Below are 16,770 nucleotides of genomic sequence, written 5' to 3' on the forward strand. Positions count from 1 at the left end.
TGGGATTTCTCTCAAAATATTACTGGCTATTAACAATACACCTGGTCACTCAAGAGCTGTGACAGAGATGTACAACGAGATCAATGTTATTTTCATGCATGCTAACACAACATCCATTCTGCAGTTCATGGATCAAGGAGTCATTTTGGCTACAGCTGCCATGGATAGTGATTCCCCAGATGGATCTGGGCAAAGTCAACAGAAAACCTTCTGGAAAGAATCCACCATCCTAGATGTCAGTAAGAACATTCAGAATTCATGGAAAGAGGTCAAAGTATCAACAACAACAGGAGTTCAACCCTCATGGATGACCTGCAGATGTGCTGGAAATAGCAAGAGAACTAGTGGAGCCTGAAGATGGGACTGGATTGCTACGAGCTCACAGTAAAAGTTGAATGAGTGAGGAGTGACTTCTTATGGATGAGCAAGAAAAGTGGTCTATTGATATGGACTCTACTGCTGAAGATGCTGTGACGATTGCTGAAATGACAACAAAGGATTTAGAATATTACCCATAAACTTAGTGATAAAGGAGAGCCAGGTTTGGAGAGGATTGAATCCGATTTTGAAAGAAGTTCTACTGTGGGTAAAATGCTATCAAAGAGTACGGCTTGCCGCAGAGAAGTTGCTCATGAAAGGAAGAGCCAATCGATGTGGCCAACTTCATCACCTTCTTTCAAGAAACTGCCACAGGCAACCCAACCTTCATCAACCACTACCCCAATCAGTCCACACTGAGGCTAGACGCTCCATCAGCAAAAAGATTATGACTCGCTGAAAGTTCAGATGGTGGTCGGCATTTTTTAGCAATAAAGTATTTTCAGATTAAGGTATGTATTTTTTTTAGTCATAATGCTATTGCACACTTAATAGACTACAGGGTAGTATAAACATCACTTTTATTTACACTGGGAACCTACAAAATTCATTTGACTCACTTCATTACAATATTCACTTTATTGTGGTGGTCTGGAACCAAACCTGCGATATTTCTAAGGTATTGCTAGACTGACACTGTTGAATTCTTTTTCCTTTTTTCTCTTTTCCTTAATGAAGGTAAGCAGAATCTATTAGCCAGATTCTAGGTTTTCAACATCTAAGCCATCTGCTTCTTCATTTTCTAGGCACTGAGTTGAGATTGGAACATATTCAGAAGAAGGATTAATGGGTCTCTTCTCAAGTAATGGGTAAACTCCTGAAAAAAATTCTTATTTGTGTTCCATAATATTCTACTCATAGAGTTATTGCAGCAGACCTGGTGGGCCTTGGAACACACACACACACACACACACACAGCACAATGATCATTTACTCCCCCGCACACCATCACAAACACACAACAATCTGTTATTTGGCAATTTAAACAATTTTTCCCATGGGGCTGCCAAATTAGCCTCTAAAACTCATTTAAAAAAAATATCTCTTAGGAAAAGCTAAATAATAAATATATTGTTTTATATCAAAACTTAAATACAGATTTTTACTCTTTCATTATTTCACTAATTCAACAAATTTTGATTAGTACTGTGTTTCTGGGTATTCTGAGGTGAAAAAGAAAATATGGTCATGTCTTCATTGAGCTTAAATCTGACAGAGAGATTGTGAATGGGGTATGTGCACTCTGAGGTCAGGGTGCTGTGGATGTGGAGAGCAGAGGTACTAAGAAGCATGACATATGGTGCCAAAATGGAAGCCAACAGGGAGGTGGTTGGGAGATGTACGTGTGGCAGGGGCATAATAGGCTGGGGAGGAGCTCATGCAAGGAGTCCATCTTAGCAGAAGCAGCACACACATTTGCACCCTTGCCCATGTTTCTTTGTGCTCATAAAACGTACACAAGCTACATAGGCACACATCTAGAATTATTTTCATTATTTGTCTTTACTGTTGTCAGTTTCCTTTCACCATATTAGAATATGCCACTTTTTTTTTTCCTGCAAGTCCCTTCCTACCCTGTCTTTTAACTTAAAAATATATATTACAGATGACCTTAGAAAAAGTCTAGATATATTTTTATTGCAAAGTTTTTGAGATAATTGTAGATTCACATGTAGTAATAAAAAAAATATACAGAGAGACTTTGTGTAAACTTGGCCCACTTTCCCCCAATGGTAATATTTTGCAAAATTATAGCATAATATCACAACCAAGATATTGACATTGATAGTGTACTGATCTTATTCCGATTTCCCCAGTTTTACTTGTACTTACTCGTATGTGTCAATTCCATACAACTTGCCACCAGCATAGGCTTGTTTATGCACCATTACAATCAAGATAACTGCTCAATGCCAATACAAGTTCATGTGACTTTTATGACCATACATCCCCCTGGGTCCCCATACCCTCAATCCCATTCCTAACTTCTCTGACAATTTATCTGTCCTCCATATCTAAAATTTGTCATTTCACAGATGTTATGTAAATGGAATCACAAAACACATAATCTTTTGGGATTGACTTTTCTTCCCCTAGGCATAATTCAGTCAAGATTCATCCAGGTTGCTGCTTTTATCAATAGTTCACTCCTTTTTATTGCTGAGGAGGATTTCATGGTGTAAGTGTACCACAGTTTGTTAAAAGACATCTGGGATCTTTCCAGTTTGGGGCTATTATGAGCAAAGCTATTATGACTACTTTTGTATGTGTTTATGTGTATGTATGAACATAAATTTCCATTTTTTTCTGAGATAAATGGCCAAAGATGCAATTGCTGGATTGTGTAATAATGACATGTTTAATTTTATAAGAAGCTGCTAACCACATTCCAGAGTGTCTGTACCACCTTACATTTCAGCCAGCATTTATGAGTGATCTAGTTTCTCTGCAACCTCAGAAGCATTTGGTGGTGTTACTTTGTAAAAAATTTTAGCCATTCTGACAGGTGCACAGTGATATTGTGGTTTTAATTTGCACCTCCCTGATGACTTAACTGACTTTAAAAAATTGGATACATTCATTCACATGTTCACATATACATAATTTCATATAAATGGGTATTTTCTTCTGTTCATTGTCTTTTCTTTTCCTTTTTGGTTATTCCATTTTTTTCCTAGGTTCCTTTTCCACCCACCTCATTACTATTCCCTCTTACCCCAGGTAACTCTTGGTAAAACACACGCTATTTCTCTCATTGTTTCTTTTACAGATGTGATTATTCATGTACACTTCTCTGCTGGTTTGTTTTGCTTGAAGTACTAAAATTCACAGAAATGTCTTCCAGTTAATTGGCTTAATTAGAATGCTTTCTAGGGATTGCATAATATTTCATGATAAGGATGTACCATAAATTGTTCAAGTATTTTCTCGATAGCCATTCATTTGTTTCCAATTTTGTTGTCATTACACATAATTTGCTTAAACTTATGACCTCATGTACTGGTACGTATGTTTCTGCAGGGTATGCTCCCAAAGACGTTCACTGAGTCAAGGGGGTCCATACTTATTTAACAGCAGTTGCCAGTTTTCTTGAAAAAAAAAAAATTGAGGCAATTCGCATACTCACTAGTCATCATGAGAATACACTTTGACCTGCATTCGCATTAGAAATAAATGTGAGAGCTCCTTTTAATTTTGGCTTTAACCATATTGCTGTTTTGATCTTCACATCTGTGACTCCTTTACAGTTGGAGTCTTTTTTCCAAATGATTTTGCCATTTTATCAGGAGACATGGACTATTGATCTTAACATCAATCTAAAACATGTAATTTGCTAAAAGAAGTACTCAAATTCCGTTTATGTGTTTCAAAGTCCTTTCTTTTTTTCCATTGTCATGTGCCATGAAGTTAAGAAAATTTAGTAAAATCATGCCATTGCTTCTTAAACACTTTTACTACTAGCTTCTAGCAGACTGCTATATCTACACACATAAAAGTGATTTAAAAAACAAATAATTCAAATAAGTCATAATTCAAATGAGTTGAAAACTTTGCCAGGAATTCAAATAAACACATTCTTTTATTTTTACATTTGGATCTAGCTTCAGCTTCACTGTCTGGAAATTCTTCTCTTGCAAATTAAGGCCATTTTGTGTTAGGGAAGGAAGCTTCGTTTCTCCAAAACCTTACATGACCCACGAAACCACCACCACCACCACACACACACAAAAATAATAAAAATAATCTTATAATCTTAAAAAGCTTCCAATGTTAGACATGTGGGGTACAATTCTGTGTCTGAATTTCAGAAACATAATTCAATATCATTCTTATCTGAAATAACAGACTCCAGTATTGCATACGTACCCACAACATGGTTAAGGATAATTTCAAAACTGTAAGGCAGTAGTGAAAATTGAAGCATACAAACAATAGTGAAAATTATCTTTTATCTTTTTTGGAAAACCAATTTTCTGGTTGTTAGTTTTAATATGAGACATTATCTAAGAGCTCAGAGCAAAGTGAAGTGGTGAGACAGTTTTAAGACTGAACAAGAAGGCACAAATACTTTCGGATGTTAATAAATGATACCAGCAAGGTTGGGACAGGTTCTATGACGAAACGGAATTGATATCACCAGGTAACAGACTTCTATGCAATGCCAAAAGTCAATATTAAATGATGAAATGAAGCCAGATGACGAGCGAAGGAAAGTATGGCAAAAGGGATTAAAGGCATCCAAGGAAAAACACATTGGTAAATTCCAATTCAGTTTAGCAAAACTAAGAAAAATGGAGGTGAAGAGATGTGAACAATCTTTTTTAGGCAAGGTGACATTATCAATTTTAGAATAATAGAACCTGGTATTAATTACATCTATAAACTTTATAAATCCAGAAGCTTTATTTCCTTTAAAAAAAATACTCAGTAAGGCTTCTACTTAAGACTTCACTATAATTTTAAATTCACATATTTAAAAATTTTTTTTAAATAATAATTTTATATTATGTTATGTTAGTCACCATACAGTACATCCTTAGTTTTTGATGTAGCATTCCATGATTCATTATTTGTGTATAACACCCAGTGCTCCATGCAATATGTGCCTTCCTTAATACCCATCACCAGCCTATCCCAATCCCCCACCCCCTCCCCTAAATTCATATCTTTTGAAACTGTAGTGCTTTTTGCTTCCATCCATTATCAAACGAATGCACCGTTTCATTGAGCAAAATCTTTAAAAAGCTATAATAAGCCAACTAATACATAACATAGCACAGGGATTTCAAAATGAAAAATACTGCAGGTTCAAACTATAAACTGCCGTGTGTCTCAACGATGTCAGAGTGCTTTATGAGCTGAGATGCTAAAATTCAATCTGAAATGTATTTACTTGTAGTACTGAGAATCCATGAAAGCAACCAATTGCTCAAAGTTCTGTTTTGGAATGTCTGGGGACTTCAGCTGTGCTTTGCCACACTTTTGCATGGCAGCGTTATTATTTTCCCACCAAATGCCTACAGCTGCACCCAGCAAGACTGAGAATACAAGTCACAAGTTTGCCCTAACAACATCTCCCAGGCACTGTTTACTTAATTCTTCGAGCTTGAATAGAAACCTCAAGTGTCCTCAGACCACCTGGGAGCAAAATCCAGACACAGACAAATAAACAAGCACCCAAAACATCTGTAGAAATCAGTATGTTGAGCTTCTCCCTAAAGTCTTCTACAGCACCGTCTTATCACAATAAGCCTTCCTATTCAGTGGTATAACTTAATCCATCTGGGCCATTGTCTCTGAAGCAGTTCAATTTCCACAAGCTGTAGACGGGGCTATAATTGCTTACCTGACTCACAGGCAAATGTCTTTGACGTTTCATCATGAAAGATAATTGCCACTGCATGCTTCTTTGTCTCTCGAGGCAGTCTGGTTATATTTTTGATGTTGTGCAGTTCCGTTACCTTGAAAGAAAAATATTTTCCACTTAGTGTACCGGAGACGCTGGGTAACGGAGTGCTGAAGCAAAATGATCAGTTATTACTCTCTTAAACCACTTTCCACTGAATACTTATACCCTTTTCCAATTAACTGTAGCCAAAAACAATATAGAATGAAATAAACTTGTCTTCTCCTCTGCCCTCAATTTTGGTCCTTGTTTGCTGAATTTTGAAATAGTCTAAAAATTATGTAGAATAACTCCATGCAGTCAAGAACTCTGTTCTTTTATGAAAATTGTATCTTCTGCCAACAATAGCAGGTGTGGCACACAGAAGATTCCCAATACATTTTTGTTAAATACTCATTGGATTCAGTATCTCTCTTCTCTCCTAACTCCCATCCGTTGTGCAAGCTCCTGGTGGGATGATATGCAACTAACACCTGTTGACTGGCAGAAAAAGTGACTTCAGATTTGACATCATAAATATAAACAATGGACCTGCTTCCCAGAAAAATGCACATAGTGTTCAAAGCCCATGTACCCACTACTACCACACCCCGTTCTCTCACCAAGGTCCATCCATGATTCATGCACCCAGGCTAGCAATTCTTTATTTGTTTGGCAATTAATAAATACTTCATAAACTTACTTATTCTAGCTCCAAACTGTCTATGGGCACAAGTTCTTCTGCTATAACTTGTGCACCTTTTCTTATACTCCACAGTCCAGAGAAATGGGCAAATGTCTACTCTCTCAACTACTCTGCAAACCCATTGCAATAATAACATTACACGAGTGAACTTTTCTTTAAATCTACTTGTCAACATGCTGAATGTTATTTCTTCTAACACAAAGGATTTGAAGGCTCATTCTCATTTTTACTTAGTTCAAATATTTAAATATTTAAAAATCTCTCTTGAGGTTTCTTCTTGGACCCATGTATTGATTAAAAGTGTGTTGTTTAATCTCCACACATTTGGGGATTTTCCAGCTACCTCGCCATTATCGATTTCCAGTTTAATTCCACTGTGGTCTGGTTGTAGATATTGTACGATTTCTATTCTTTTAGATTTGTGTAGGTATGTTTCGTGGCCCAGAATGGGTGTATCTTGGTGAATGTTCCATGCGAGTTGGAAGAATGTGTTCTGTTGTTTGTTGATGTTGTCTGTACATGTCCATTATATCCAGTTGACTGATGGTGCTATTGAGCTCAACATGTCCTTACTGATTTTCTGCCTGCTGGGTTTGCCCATTTGTGAGGGAGAGGTATTGAAGACTCCAACTATGATAGTGGATGCATCTATTTCTTTTTGTAGTTCTATCAGTTTTTGACTCACGGTGATGCTCTGTTGTTAGGTTCACACAACTAAAGATTGTTATGCGTTCTTGTAGGATTGACCAATTTATCAATATGTAATGACTTTCTTTATCCCTGATAACCTTCCTTGCTTTGAAGTCTTCTTTGTCTGAAATTAAAATAACGACCCCCTTTTTAAGTCAATCTTAGTGTGTTATAGGTTTAATGAATTTTTAAATTAATATTTTTTGATTAATGTTAGCATGGTATATTTTTCAATATCCATTTGCTATTAATCTTTGTATTTATATTTGAGGTGGGTTTCTTTTTGAAAACATGCAGTTGGATTTTGTTTTTGGATCCACTGTGACAATCTCTGTCTTTTTAGACCGTTGATGTTCAAAGTGATCATTGCTATAGGTGTATTAATAGCTACCATATTTGTTACCATTTTCTGTTTGTTGCCCTTGCTCTTTGTTCCTATTTTGTCTTCTACTCTTTCTCTGCATTTTATTATTTTAATTGTGCATTTTATATGGTTCTATTTTTTCTCCTTTCTTGTAATTTTTTTCTTCATAGCCAGATATGATGTGTTGGGTAAAAGGAATTGCTATAACAAGGCCCTTAGTGGCACGGTGATGAGGTGTTGGGGAGGGGAAGCATTTTGTAGTCCTAGGGTAGGGTCTCTGTTTTGGACTTCACAAGTGTTTCTCAGTCCTCCCCACCTGAGATGGGAGAGCATTGCTAGCATGGGCAGGAACTGGGTATTTCCCTTGTCTTTGACAAGAGTACCAGTTTGGACTTGCTCGATCCATGCTCAAAGCTTGTTATGTTATGACCATGCTCTAACTGCAAATGAAGGATTTTGTTGAAGGGAAAAGACTCAATTCCATTCATGACTTGCAACGCCATCCTAGAAGCACCATCAGTCACCAACTAGTATTCTAGGTGGAGAAAAATGTACAGATACATTTCATGTATTTTTTAAATTTTAATCCTCCATTTTTGAAGATGATACCTTTGATGTTGATAAGGACATGATAGTATCAAAATAGTTAAAAGTATCAATTTGTGACCAAAAACTGTATGCATGCCATGTAAAATACTGTCTGTAAAGTAAAACTATGTGGCTACTTTTTAAAGAGTTTTGTGTTATCTGGCACATGCCCTTCTAAAATCTGTGACCTAGACTTCCAGCCTCATAAAATAACAAACCCATTACTCAGGGTTGCTGTGTAAGCTGTCTAGAGGAGCCCTTTTATTCTCTGTCACAATGAATTTACAGTTCTGTCTCAATGCTGAGAAGCTAATTTTAATATATCCTTTCTCGATATTTGTTTTTCTCTTACAATTATCTCTTTAAGATTAACATGCAAAATTAAAATTGGTAAGACAAGTCATTTTAAGCAAAATAACCTACAAAAGTTTTGCTTCATATTTATGCATATATACAAATGCATATCCACATACATATTCTATATATAGTTTTTATATCTATGTATACATGTATGCATCCGAAAATACTCATTTCCTCTTCTGGGAAAGAAAAATGAGACACCAATATTTTACAGTTTCTGAGGATTAATACCTTGGAGAGAAAGATGAGAATGCTTTTTCTGGAAAAATGATTCACGTATTATATTTAAAGTACCTAAAGCATATTCTCAAATAAAGTTAAACCCTTGAATTTTTAAATGGTTTGATAAGTGACTCACATTATATTTAAGCTGAATTTTATTCTAACATAGCACACTGAAGTTATATTTGAAAAAGAGATATTATTCTCAAGTGTTATTAATTTTAGCTAAACAAAGGATCTTGCCAGCATTAAGTGGAGTCTAAAAGCAATGAAGATTACATGTTGTCCAAGAATTCATGCAATTTATGGCAGATGAGCATAAAAGTGATACACGATCTAAGCTACATCATGTGTAACATCTAGTTGTACAAAACAGTATCATAAAAGTATTTATTATTCTGCTCAAGAGCCATTCCCAAATATTTTATTTAAATATAAAAGAATATTAGAACAGATATTGTGGGTCTCATCTTTTTTGTCCTCTCATAGCAAAAATCAACAAAACAAATTAATGGATAGCTTAGCAAAATGCAGCAAGCACCGGGGATTTTCTAACTTCTGTGCCTTAGGCAATCTGTCAGATGATGTAGTTTGAACACCATGTTCGCTCTTCTGTAAAATTTACATTTGGAAATGCAGACAACCTCTTCAAGCAGACATTGTTACACTGATTTCCAGAACAGCGCAAGACTCTTTGTTGCTGATCAGCAGTGTGATGCGATGCACTTTAGCCTGTGCTCTAAGACATTAAAGAAATGCCAGGAAAGCAAAATACTCATGAGGGGGATAAAATTCTGCTTCTCACGTTGTCTTGGTTAGGATGTTCAAGTGTTATACTTAATTATAAAATGTTATAAAATCGCACCAGAAGTTTTTTTTAAGAAGTTTGTATATCTCCAGAACTGCTCTTTTTAAATTTAAAATGCATTTTAAAAAGTACTGTGAATCACAACAATTTAGGTCAAGATCTAATATATCTGAATCTCTAACCCTCACTTTTCCCTCTCAGTATCTGGATTTACCCCCCGGGAAGGAACTTTGTATTTTCTTAGATGAGAAGAACTTTTAAAATATTTTTAAATTTCAAAATAAAAATGTTTTTATTGGTCTAAAACCTGTCAGTGTGACATAAAAATAATCAACATTTACTAAAATTTTGAAATCCTAGAGTATTTCAATAATATGTGTCAATAAATTATTGCATCACTTAACAATGAATATTTCTACTCATTATTCACATGGCTACAGAAGCACAAAATACAATTAAAGTTTAATAAAAGAGTTAATTACTTTAAATAAATATGAAATTAGCAGAATTTAATTGAAGGGAAATTACTTGCAAAGGATTCAGGCTATTCAGGTCTAAGTCAATAAATGTCATGGTCAACAATTTAAAGGTCTTATTAAGTGATACAATTAAAACCCAAATATACACATACCTAAATGGTGACTTTGCTAACTGGTGTTATTTAATTTCACTTCAAGGAGTAATCCCTAAGGAATTCAAGGTGACAAAGCTAGAGAGTTCAAAGATGAAACACATAACCTTTTTCCATAGGACTTCATAATTTAGTTGGGGTGATAAGATCACAAATAACAGTGAAAAATTTATGAAAGAATTAAAAACAGAGCTAAAGAAGCATAGAGGAACATCTGTATTTCTACAACCAGTCTGTGGATATGGTACCTCTCTACACAGAAACACCTCCCAAACCTTACTCTCCTGTCCTACTTTTACTCACATGGGTTGTATCACCATGAGAGAAATTAAAACATAAATTATTACATGTTTATTTGCATCTTCAAAAATACTAATAAACTCATCGCATGATAACACAAATAACATTTTAAAGAAAAAAATTCCCCAAATAGGTAAACAATGGCAATGTTTTCACATTTTTGCAAAACTCTTAATGTCGGACAGTTTGAAACTCATATCTGTTTCCGAATTCAGTCTGTTGCAATACATTGTTCTGACTAAGCATATACAGAAAATAAGGCCTCACCAGGATATGAGGTCGTAAAAGGGATGAATAATTTAAGAGCATTTTAGCCAATTGTGGATATTCTCTGATTCTATCTCCAAACTTGACAAATGCTTTCTTAAAGGTTATTGTCACTCAGAGTCACGTCATACACTTTTACACTCTGTTGCATTAAAATCCACAGAACTATTTTCAACTTTGGTCATTGGGAAAATATTGGTTTGCTGCATTATGAAGATCTTACATTGCCATATTTCATTATTAATATAAAAATATTCATTAATATCAACCTTGATTTCCACAGAGAAATCAATAACTTTTGAGAAGTTGTCAAGCTCAAAAATGCAGACGTAAGGTTCCCCGATTTTCACTTGAAAACTTAAATTTTAGCATTGTTAATAAATATTATCAGTTGTTTTCCTTAAAGACAGGTTCATCCGTTCATTTTTGAGAAAATGTTTGACACCCAAATCTGAATGGCCATAGTTTGTCAATGACTATCGTTAGAATAGGTGTTCTTAGAAAAGAAATGAACTATTTTGCTTGTAAATTCAACAATCGCACCAGTGCTCCTACTGGGGATAACCACTGCACGTCCGTATGTAGCAGGAGTGTTTTTTAGTTCTTACCATTTTTTTAAATAGAATATTAAAAAGATGTACTTAAGGATCTAGATTTCATAAAAGTAACCATTTTTACTTATTTCATCACGGTCATTCTTAGGTAAAATAAAAATAAAATTAGCATATGTATTTGTGTATTTACTTATATGGGCGAGTCCATGGTGGTAAAGAATACAATGATTTAGTCCCACTTATTTATTTTTGCTTTTGTTGCCTGAGGTTTTGGTGTCATTTTAAAACAAAACAAAGCCAAACAGAACAAAACAAAATAAAACAAAACATAAAAGTCATTTCCCAGAATAATGTCAAGTAGCTTTTCCCCTATGTTTTCTCCTAGGAATTTTATGGTTTCAGGTTCTACATTTAAGTTTTTAATCCATTTTGAGTTGATTTTTGTGCATTGTCTAAGAGGAGGATTCAGTTTCATCCCTTTGTATGTGGATATACGGTTTCCCCAACATTTATTAAAGATACTATCCTTTCCCCACTGTGTGTTCTTGGCACTCGCGTCGAAAATTATTTGACGATATATACTTTGTTTTATATATTCTTATATATATATAATTTATATATTATATTATATATGATAATATTATGTATTCATATATGTATGTATATATGTATGTATATAAAAACATACACGTGTTTTTCTGGGCTCTCGGTTCTATTATTGGTCTACTTATCTGTTTCTATGCCATTATTATACTGTTTTAATTACTATAGCTTTTAATTACGATATTTTCCAAAATAATTCAAAGTCAAGAAATAAGATGTCTAAAGTTTTGTTCTTCTTTCTCAAGATTGCTTGGCTATTCAGGGTTTTTATGGTTCCATATAAATTTTAGAATTGTTTTTCTGTTTCTGTGAAAAATGTCATTGAAATTTTGGTAGGGATTGTATTGAATCTGTGTATCACTTTGGGTAGTATGGGCATTTTAACAATATGAATTCTTCCAATCCATGAACACAGGATATTTCAATTTGCATCTTCTTCGATTTCTTTCATCAGTGATTTATAGTTTTCAATGACAGATCTTTTACCTCCTGGGTTAAAATTATTTCTAAGTGTTTTATTCTTTTTGCTGCTATTATAAATGGGATTGTTTCCTTGATTTCCTTTTTGGAGAGATTACTGTTGGTATAAAGATATTTAACTGATTTTTTGTATGTTCATTTTGTACTCTGTCACTTTACTCAATTCACTTATTAGTTCCAAGATTTTTTTTAATAGAGTCTAGGACTTTCTACATATAAGATCATGTTATCTGCAAACAAATAATTTTTCTTTCTTTCTTTCTTTCTTTCTTTCTTTCTTTCTTTCTTTCTTTCTTTCTTTCTTTCTTTCTCTTTCCTGATTTTTGATGTCTTTTATTTCTTTTCTTGTCTGGTTGCTCTTTCTAGTATTTAGTAGTATGCAGATTAGAATAGAAGTGGTGAGAGTAGGAATCCCGGCCTTGTACTAGATCTTAAGAGTAAAAGGTTTCAGTTTTCCCCCACTGATTATGTTACCTATTACCTTCTCATAAACATCTTTATTCTGTTAAAGAGATTTCCTTCTAAACATATTTAGTTGAGAGGTTTTTTTAAAATCATGATTGGATGTTAAACTTTGTCAGATGTTTTTTCTGCATCTGTATGTTTTTTACCTTTCATTCTGTTAATGTGGTGTATCACACTGATTGACTTGCATATGTTAAACCAACTTTGCATCCCAGGAATAAATCCTACCTGGACATGGTATGTAGTCTTTGTGATGTGTTGTTAAATTTGGTTTGCTAGTATTTTATGGAGGATTTTTGCATTTATGTTCATCATAGATATTAGCTTGTTGTTCTCTCTCCTTGTGGTATCTTTGTCTGGTTTTGGTATCATGGTGATGTTGGACTTATAAAGTGAGTTTGGAAGTATTTTTTCACTTATATTTTTATTTTTATTTATTTTTTAATTTGAGTATAGTTGACACACAATGTTACATTAGTTTTAGGTACCCAACATGGTGACTCAATGACTCTATACACTATGTTACGCTCACCAGAAGTGTAGCTACCATTTGTCACCATGCAGCACTATTCCAATACCATGGACTATATTCCCTATGCTGTAACTTTATTCCTGGGACTTATTCATTCCATAACAGGAAATCTGTATCTCCCACTCCCTTTCACCCATTTCTGCCCATCCTCCCACTCCTGTCCCCTATGGCAACCATTGATTTGTTCTCTGTATTGATAGGTCTGATTCTACTTTTTGTTTGATTGTTTATTCATTTGTTTTGTTTTTTAGATTCCACATGTAAGTGAAATCATATGGTACACATAAAAAAGCTTCTGCACAGCAAAGGAAATAATCAACAAATGAAAAGGCAATCTACAGATGGAGAAAATATTTGCAAACCAGTTAAGAGATTAATATCCAAAACATACAAGGAACTCATGTAACTCAAGAGCAAAAACAAACCCCCAAATAACCCAATTAAAATATGAGTAAAAGATCAAGGTGAAAAAGGCATATACACTGAAGTTACTTTGAGTTTTAAAGTACCTTTTATCAATTTACTGTCATGACAATTGAGATAAGCTACCTATTTAAGTGCTCAATTTCTTTCTATAAATTTCTTTATTTTGAAAAGTGAAAGTTAATATTCAGACTTTTTAAAAGTAGATTCAAATGAATTAGACAATAAATTGCACTCTCCTTTCTTATTAATTTACTAATAATTCTAGTTTACTAATCTTCTATGGCTAAGTCAAAGGTTTTATTTTTAAGAATAAAATGGTACATTTTAGGAATTGGTTTAATAAAATGTTTATTTTATTAACTTTATTATTTCTTATTTACTTAACCTTATTCACTATCACTTTATTAGTATAGAGAATACTTATTTTTCTAGTAAGAAAAGAAGATGGGTATTTTACTAATTTTAAAATTTTTACAGTTAATAAATCTCAATCTCTCCATGCTTAAGTCCTAAGCTTTCATAATAAGAATTAAATATTGGTATATTAACAAGAAGCTTGCAAACAAATGAATACTATTTGTTTGGAAACATAGATGAAAGGATAAATATCTAGAAAAATATAAAATGCCAAAAAGGTGGCAGAAAAAAAGTTAGAAAACTTGAAAAAAAACAATAGCTCATCTGCTAACAGTCCATTTCTAGACTCCTTCATAATTGAGCTTTACCAAACTTGCAAGGTATGATTAATTAATGATTAATTAAGATATTCTCTGCAAGATATCTCTGCAAGATATTCCAGGAGAAAAATATAAGCAAAACACCTGCTTTTGCTTTCTGAGTCTGCGCTAATATTGATTCCAAAATAAGATACGAAAAATACAAAAAAGTCATATGGTTACATTTTACTTACTAATGAAAAACAAATCCCAACATGCAAGTAAGGTTTATTTGAGGAGTAAAAGTATAGTTCACATCAGAAAGTGTCCAAATATATTTCTCAGAACTGACAGACTACATGAGAAAAATCACATGATTACTTCAGCAGATAAAAAATTACATCATTGATTAGGTTCAACATCTTTTGTGAGAAAATAACTCTTGGCTGTATCAAGAATGGAAAGGAATTTTCTTTGTTTAAAGGTGAAGTACCAAAAAATATTTACTTCATACATAAGCATTAGACACGTTCCATTTGTTAGTAGAAACATGGCAAAGTATGCTATCACTGCCTTAATATAAACAGAAAATCCTAGAAAATAAGGAAAGGATAAAAAAAAAAAGGAAGGAAGGAAGAGACAAGGAAAGATATAAATGAAACTATCAATATTTGCATGCAATGACGACTGACATATAAACACTAACAGAGTCAACAGAAAAATACACTATTCAAAACAACAAAAGCATTCAAAAATACTGTCAATGATAGTAAACACAAAAAACCAACAGGCTTTCTCCACACTAGTAATCATTAATTAGAATATAAAATAAAATAATACCTTCACAAGAACAAGAAAAACTATAAAGTATTGAGGGATTTTGTGGAGAAAAATTTAAACCTTAAAAGAGAAGCTGAGTAAAAAAAGGGCATTAAATGTTCTGAGACAAATTGCTAAAGTAACTTCAGAAAATGAGAACCGAGTGTGTGGGGGGAACAAATGCCCTACCAAATGTCCCAACACCGTGTGATACCATGGTAATTTAAAACAAGATGCATAATGGTGTTGGAACAAACAAGTAGCACAGAATACAGAAATCAGAGAAAAATGTGTGTGTAATGTATGCCACCATAATAATTGAGAGGACAGAAAGTTTAATATGGACTAATGAAAACTCACCCCGAGTATTTTAAAAAATTTAATTCCATATCCAAATCTGGATACTGGATAGATGAAAGGCAAAAATATTAAAGGCAAAACTAGAATGTTAACTGAATAAAATGTAGGATAATATCTTCATGACATATGGGGTAGGTAAGGACTTCTTAAAGAAGGGACCAAATGAAGCCCAACTCATGAAAAGTTTGAAACATCCAAATTTGCAAATATTGGTTTCGTGCCGACTCCATAAAGTTATAGACAGATGACAGAGGTGAGAAATTATTTACAATGTCTAATAGTAACGTAATCTAATATTTAGAATAGACAAAGAATACTCACAAAACAGCAAGAAAAATGCCGGAGCTCTAGTAGGAAAGTGGACAAACGATATGACTGGGGAATTCCTGGAAGAATAAACCCCAAAAGCAAATAGACATAGGGAGAATTTTTCAATTAACTGGAAATAGAAAAATGCATGCTAAAGCACAACTGCATATCACTTTATACTCATCAGATTTGGAAAAGTCAATAAATAATGGAAAAGATCAATGAGAATGTGAGAATACAGAACCCTAACACATCCAGTGGATGTGAAGAATGGAGATGCGTTCTGGAAAGTCATCTGGCAATACATATTTAAGTATTCATGTATCCTTAACACAATGATCTCATTCTTTTTATATATCCTAGAAAATTTCTCACATTGGGTCATAAAAGCACAGTACAGAAATCTTAATTACTGTATTGTTTGAGATAATGAGAAGTTCTAGCAATCTAGTTTCTGTCACCAGGAAAATGGAAAAGTAAAATATAATGGATGCAAACTATGGGGTATCATGTAGCAGTTAGAAGCAACTGGCAAAATGGACACATAGAAATGCAAATAGGTCTTAAAAGCCATAATGCAGCATGAATAAAAATAAGAAACACAGAAAGTTATAATACAACAGTACTGAAGTGAATTAACAATGCAGTACATGTTCAAGAAATCAACAGTACCCATTTATAAGAATCCTACAGTTTCCCATCAAACATATTATGATTATCTATAGAGGAGGGGGGATAAATGGAGTTAAGGATGGGAATAAAACAGATCGATCAAATATTACAGAAAGGGATGATGATAGCAGCCATCAAGCAATAAAATTAACTCAGCCTGCAGCTAAGTCCTAGTATACCCGAAACAGAAGGAG

General features: G+C 33.8%; 1 protein-coding gene across 1 annotated transcript in view; it reads right to left on the reverse strand.

The window, feature by feature from the left end:
• DOK6 (docking protein 6) overlaps positions 1-16,770 on the reverse strand; it is a 187,529-nt gene that overhangs the window by 154,557 nt on the left and 16,202 nt on the right. The window contains exon 3 of the mRNA XM_040632353.1: positions 5,726-5,840. Coding sequence (XP_040488287.1) covers positions 5,726-5,840 — 115 coding nt within the window. The remainder of the gene's footprint in view (positions 1-5,725; positions 5,841-16,770) is intronic.

This window comes from Ursus maritimus, unplaced genomic scaffold, assembly GCF_017311325.1.
Source record: "Ursus maritimus isolate PB19 unplaced genomic scaffold, ASM1731132v1 scaffold_18, whole genome shotgun sequence".
NCBI classification, from domain to species: Eukaryota; Metazoa; Chordata; class Mammalia; order Carnivora; family Ursidae; genus Ursus; species Ursus maritimus.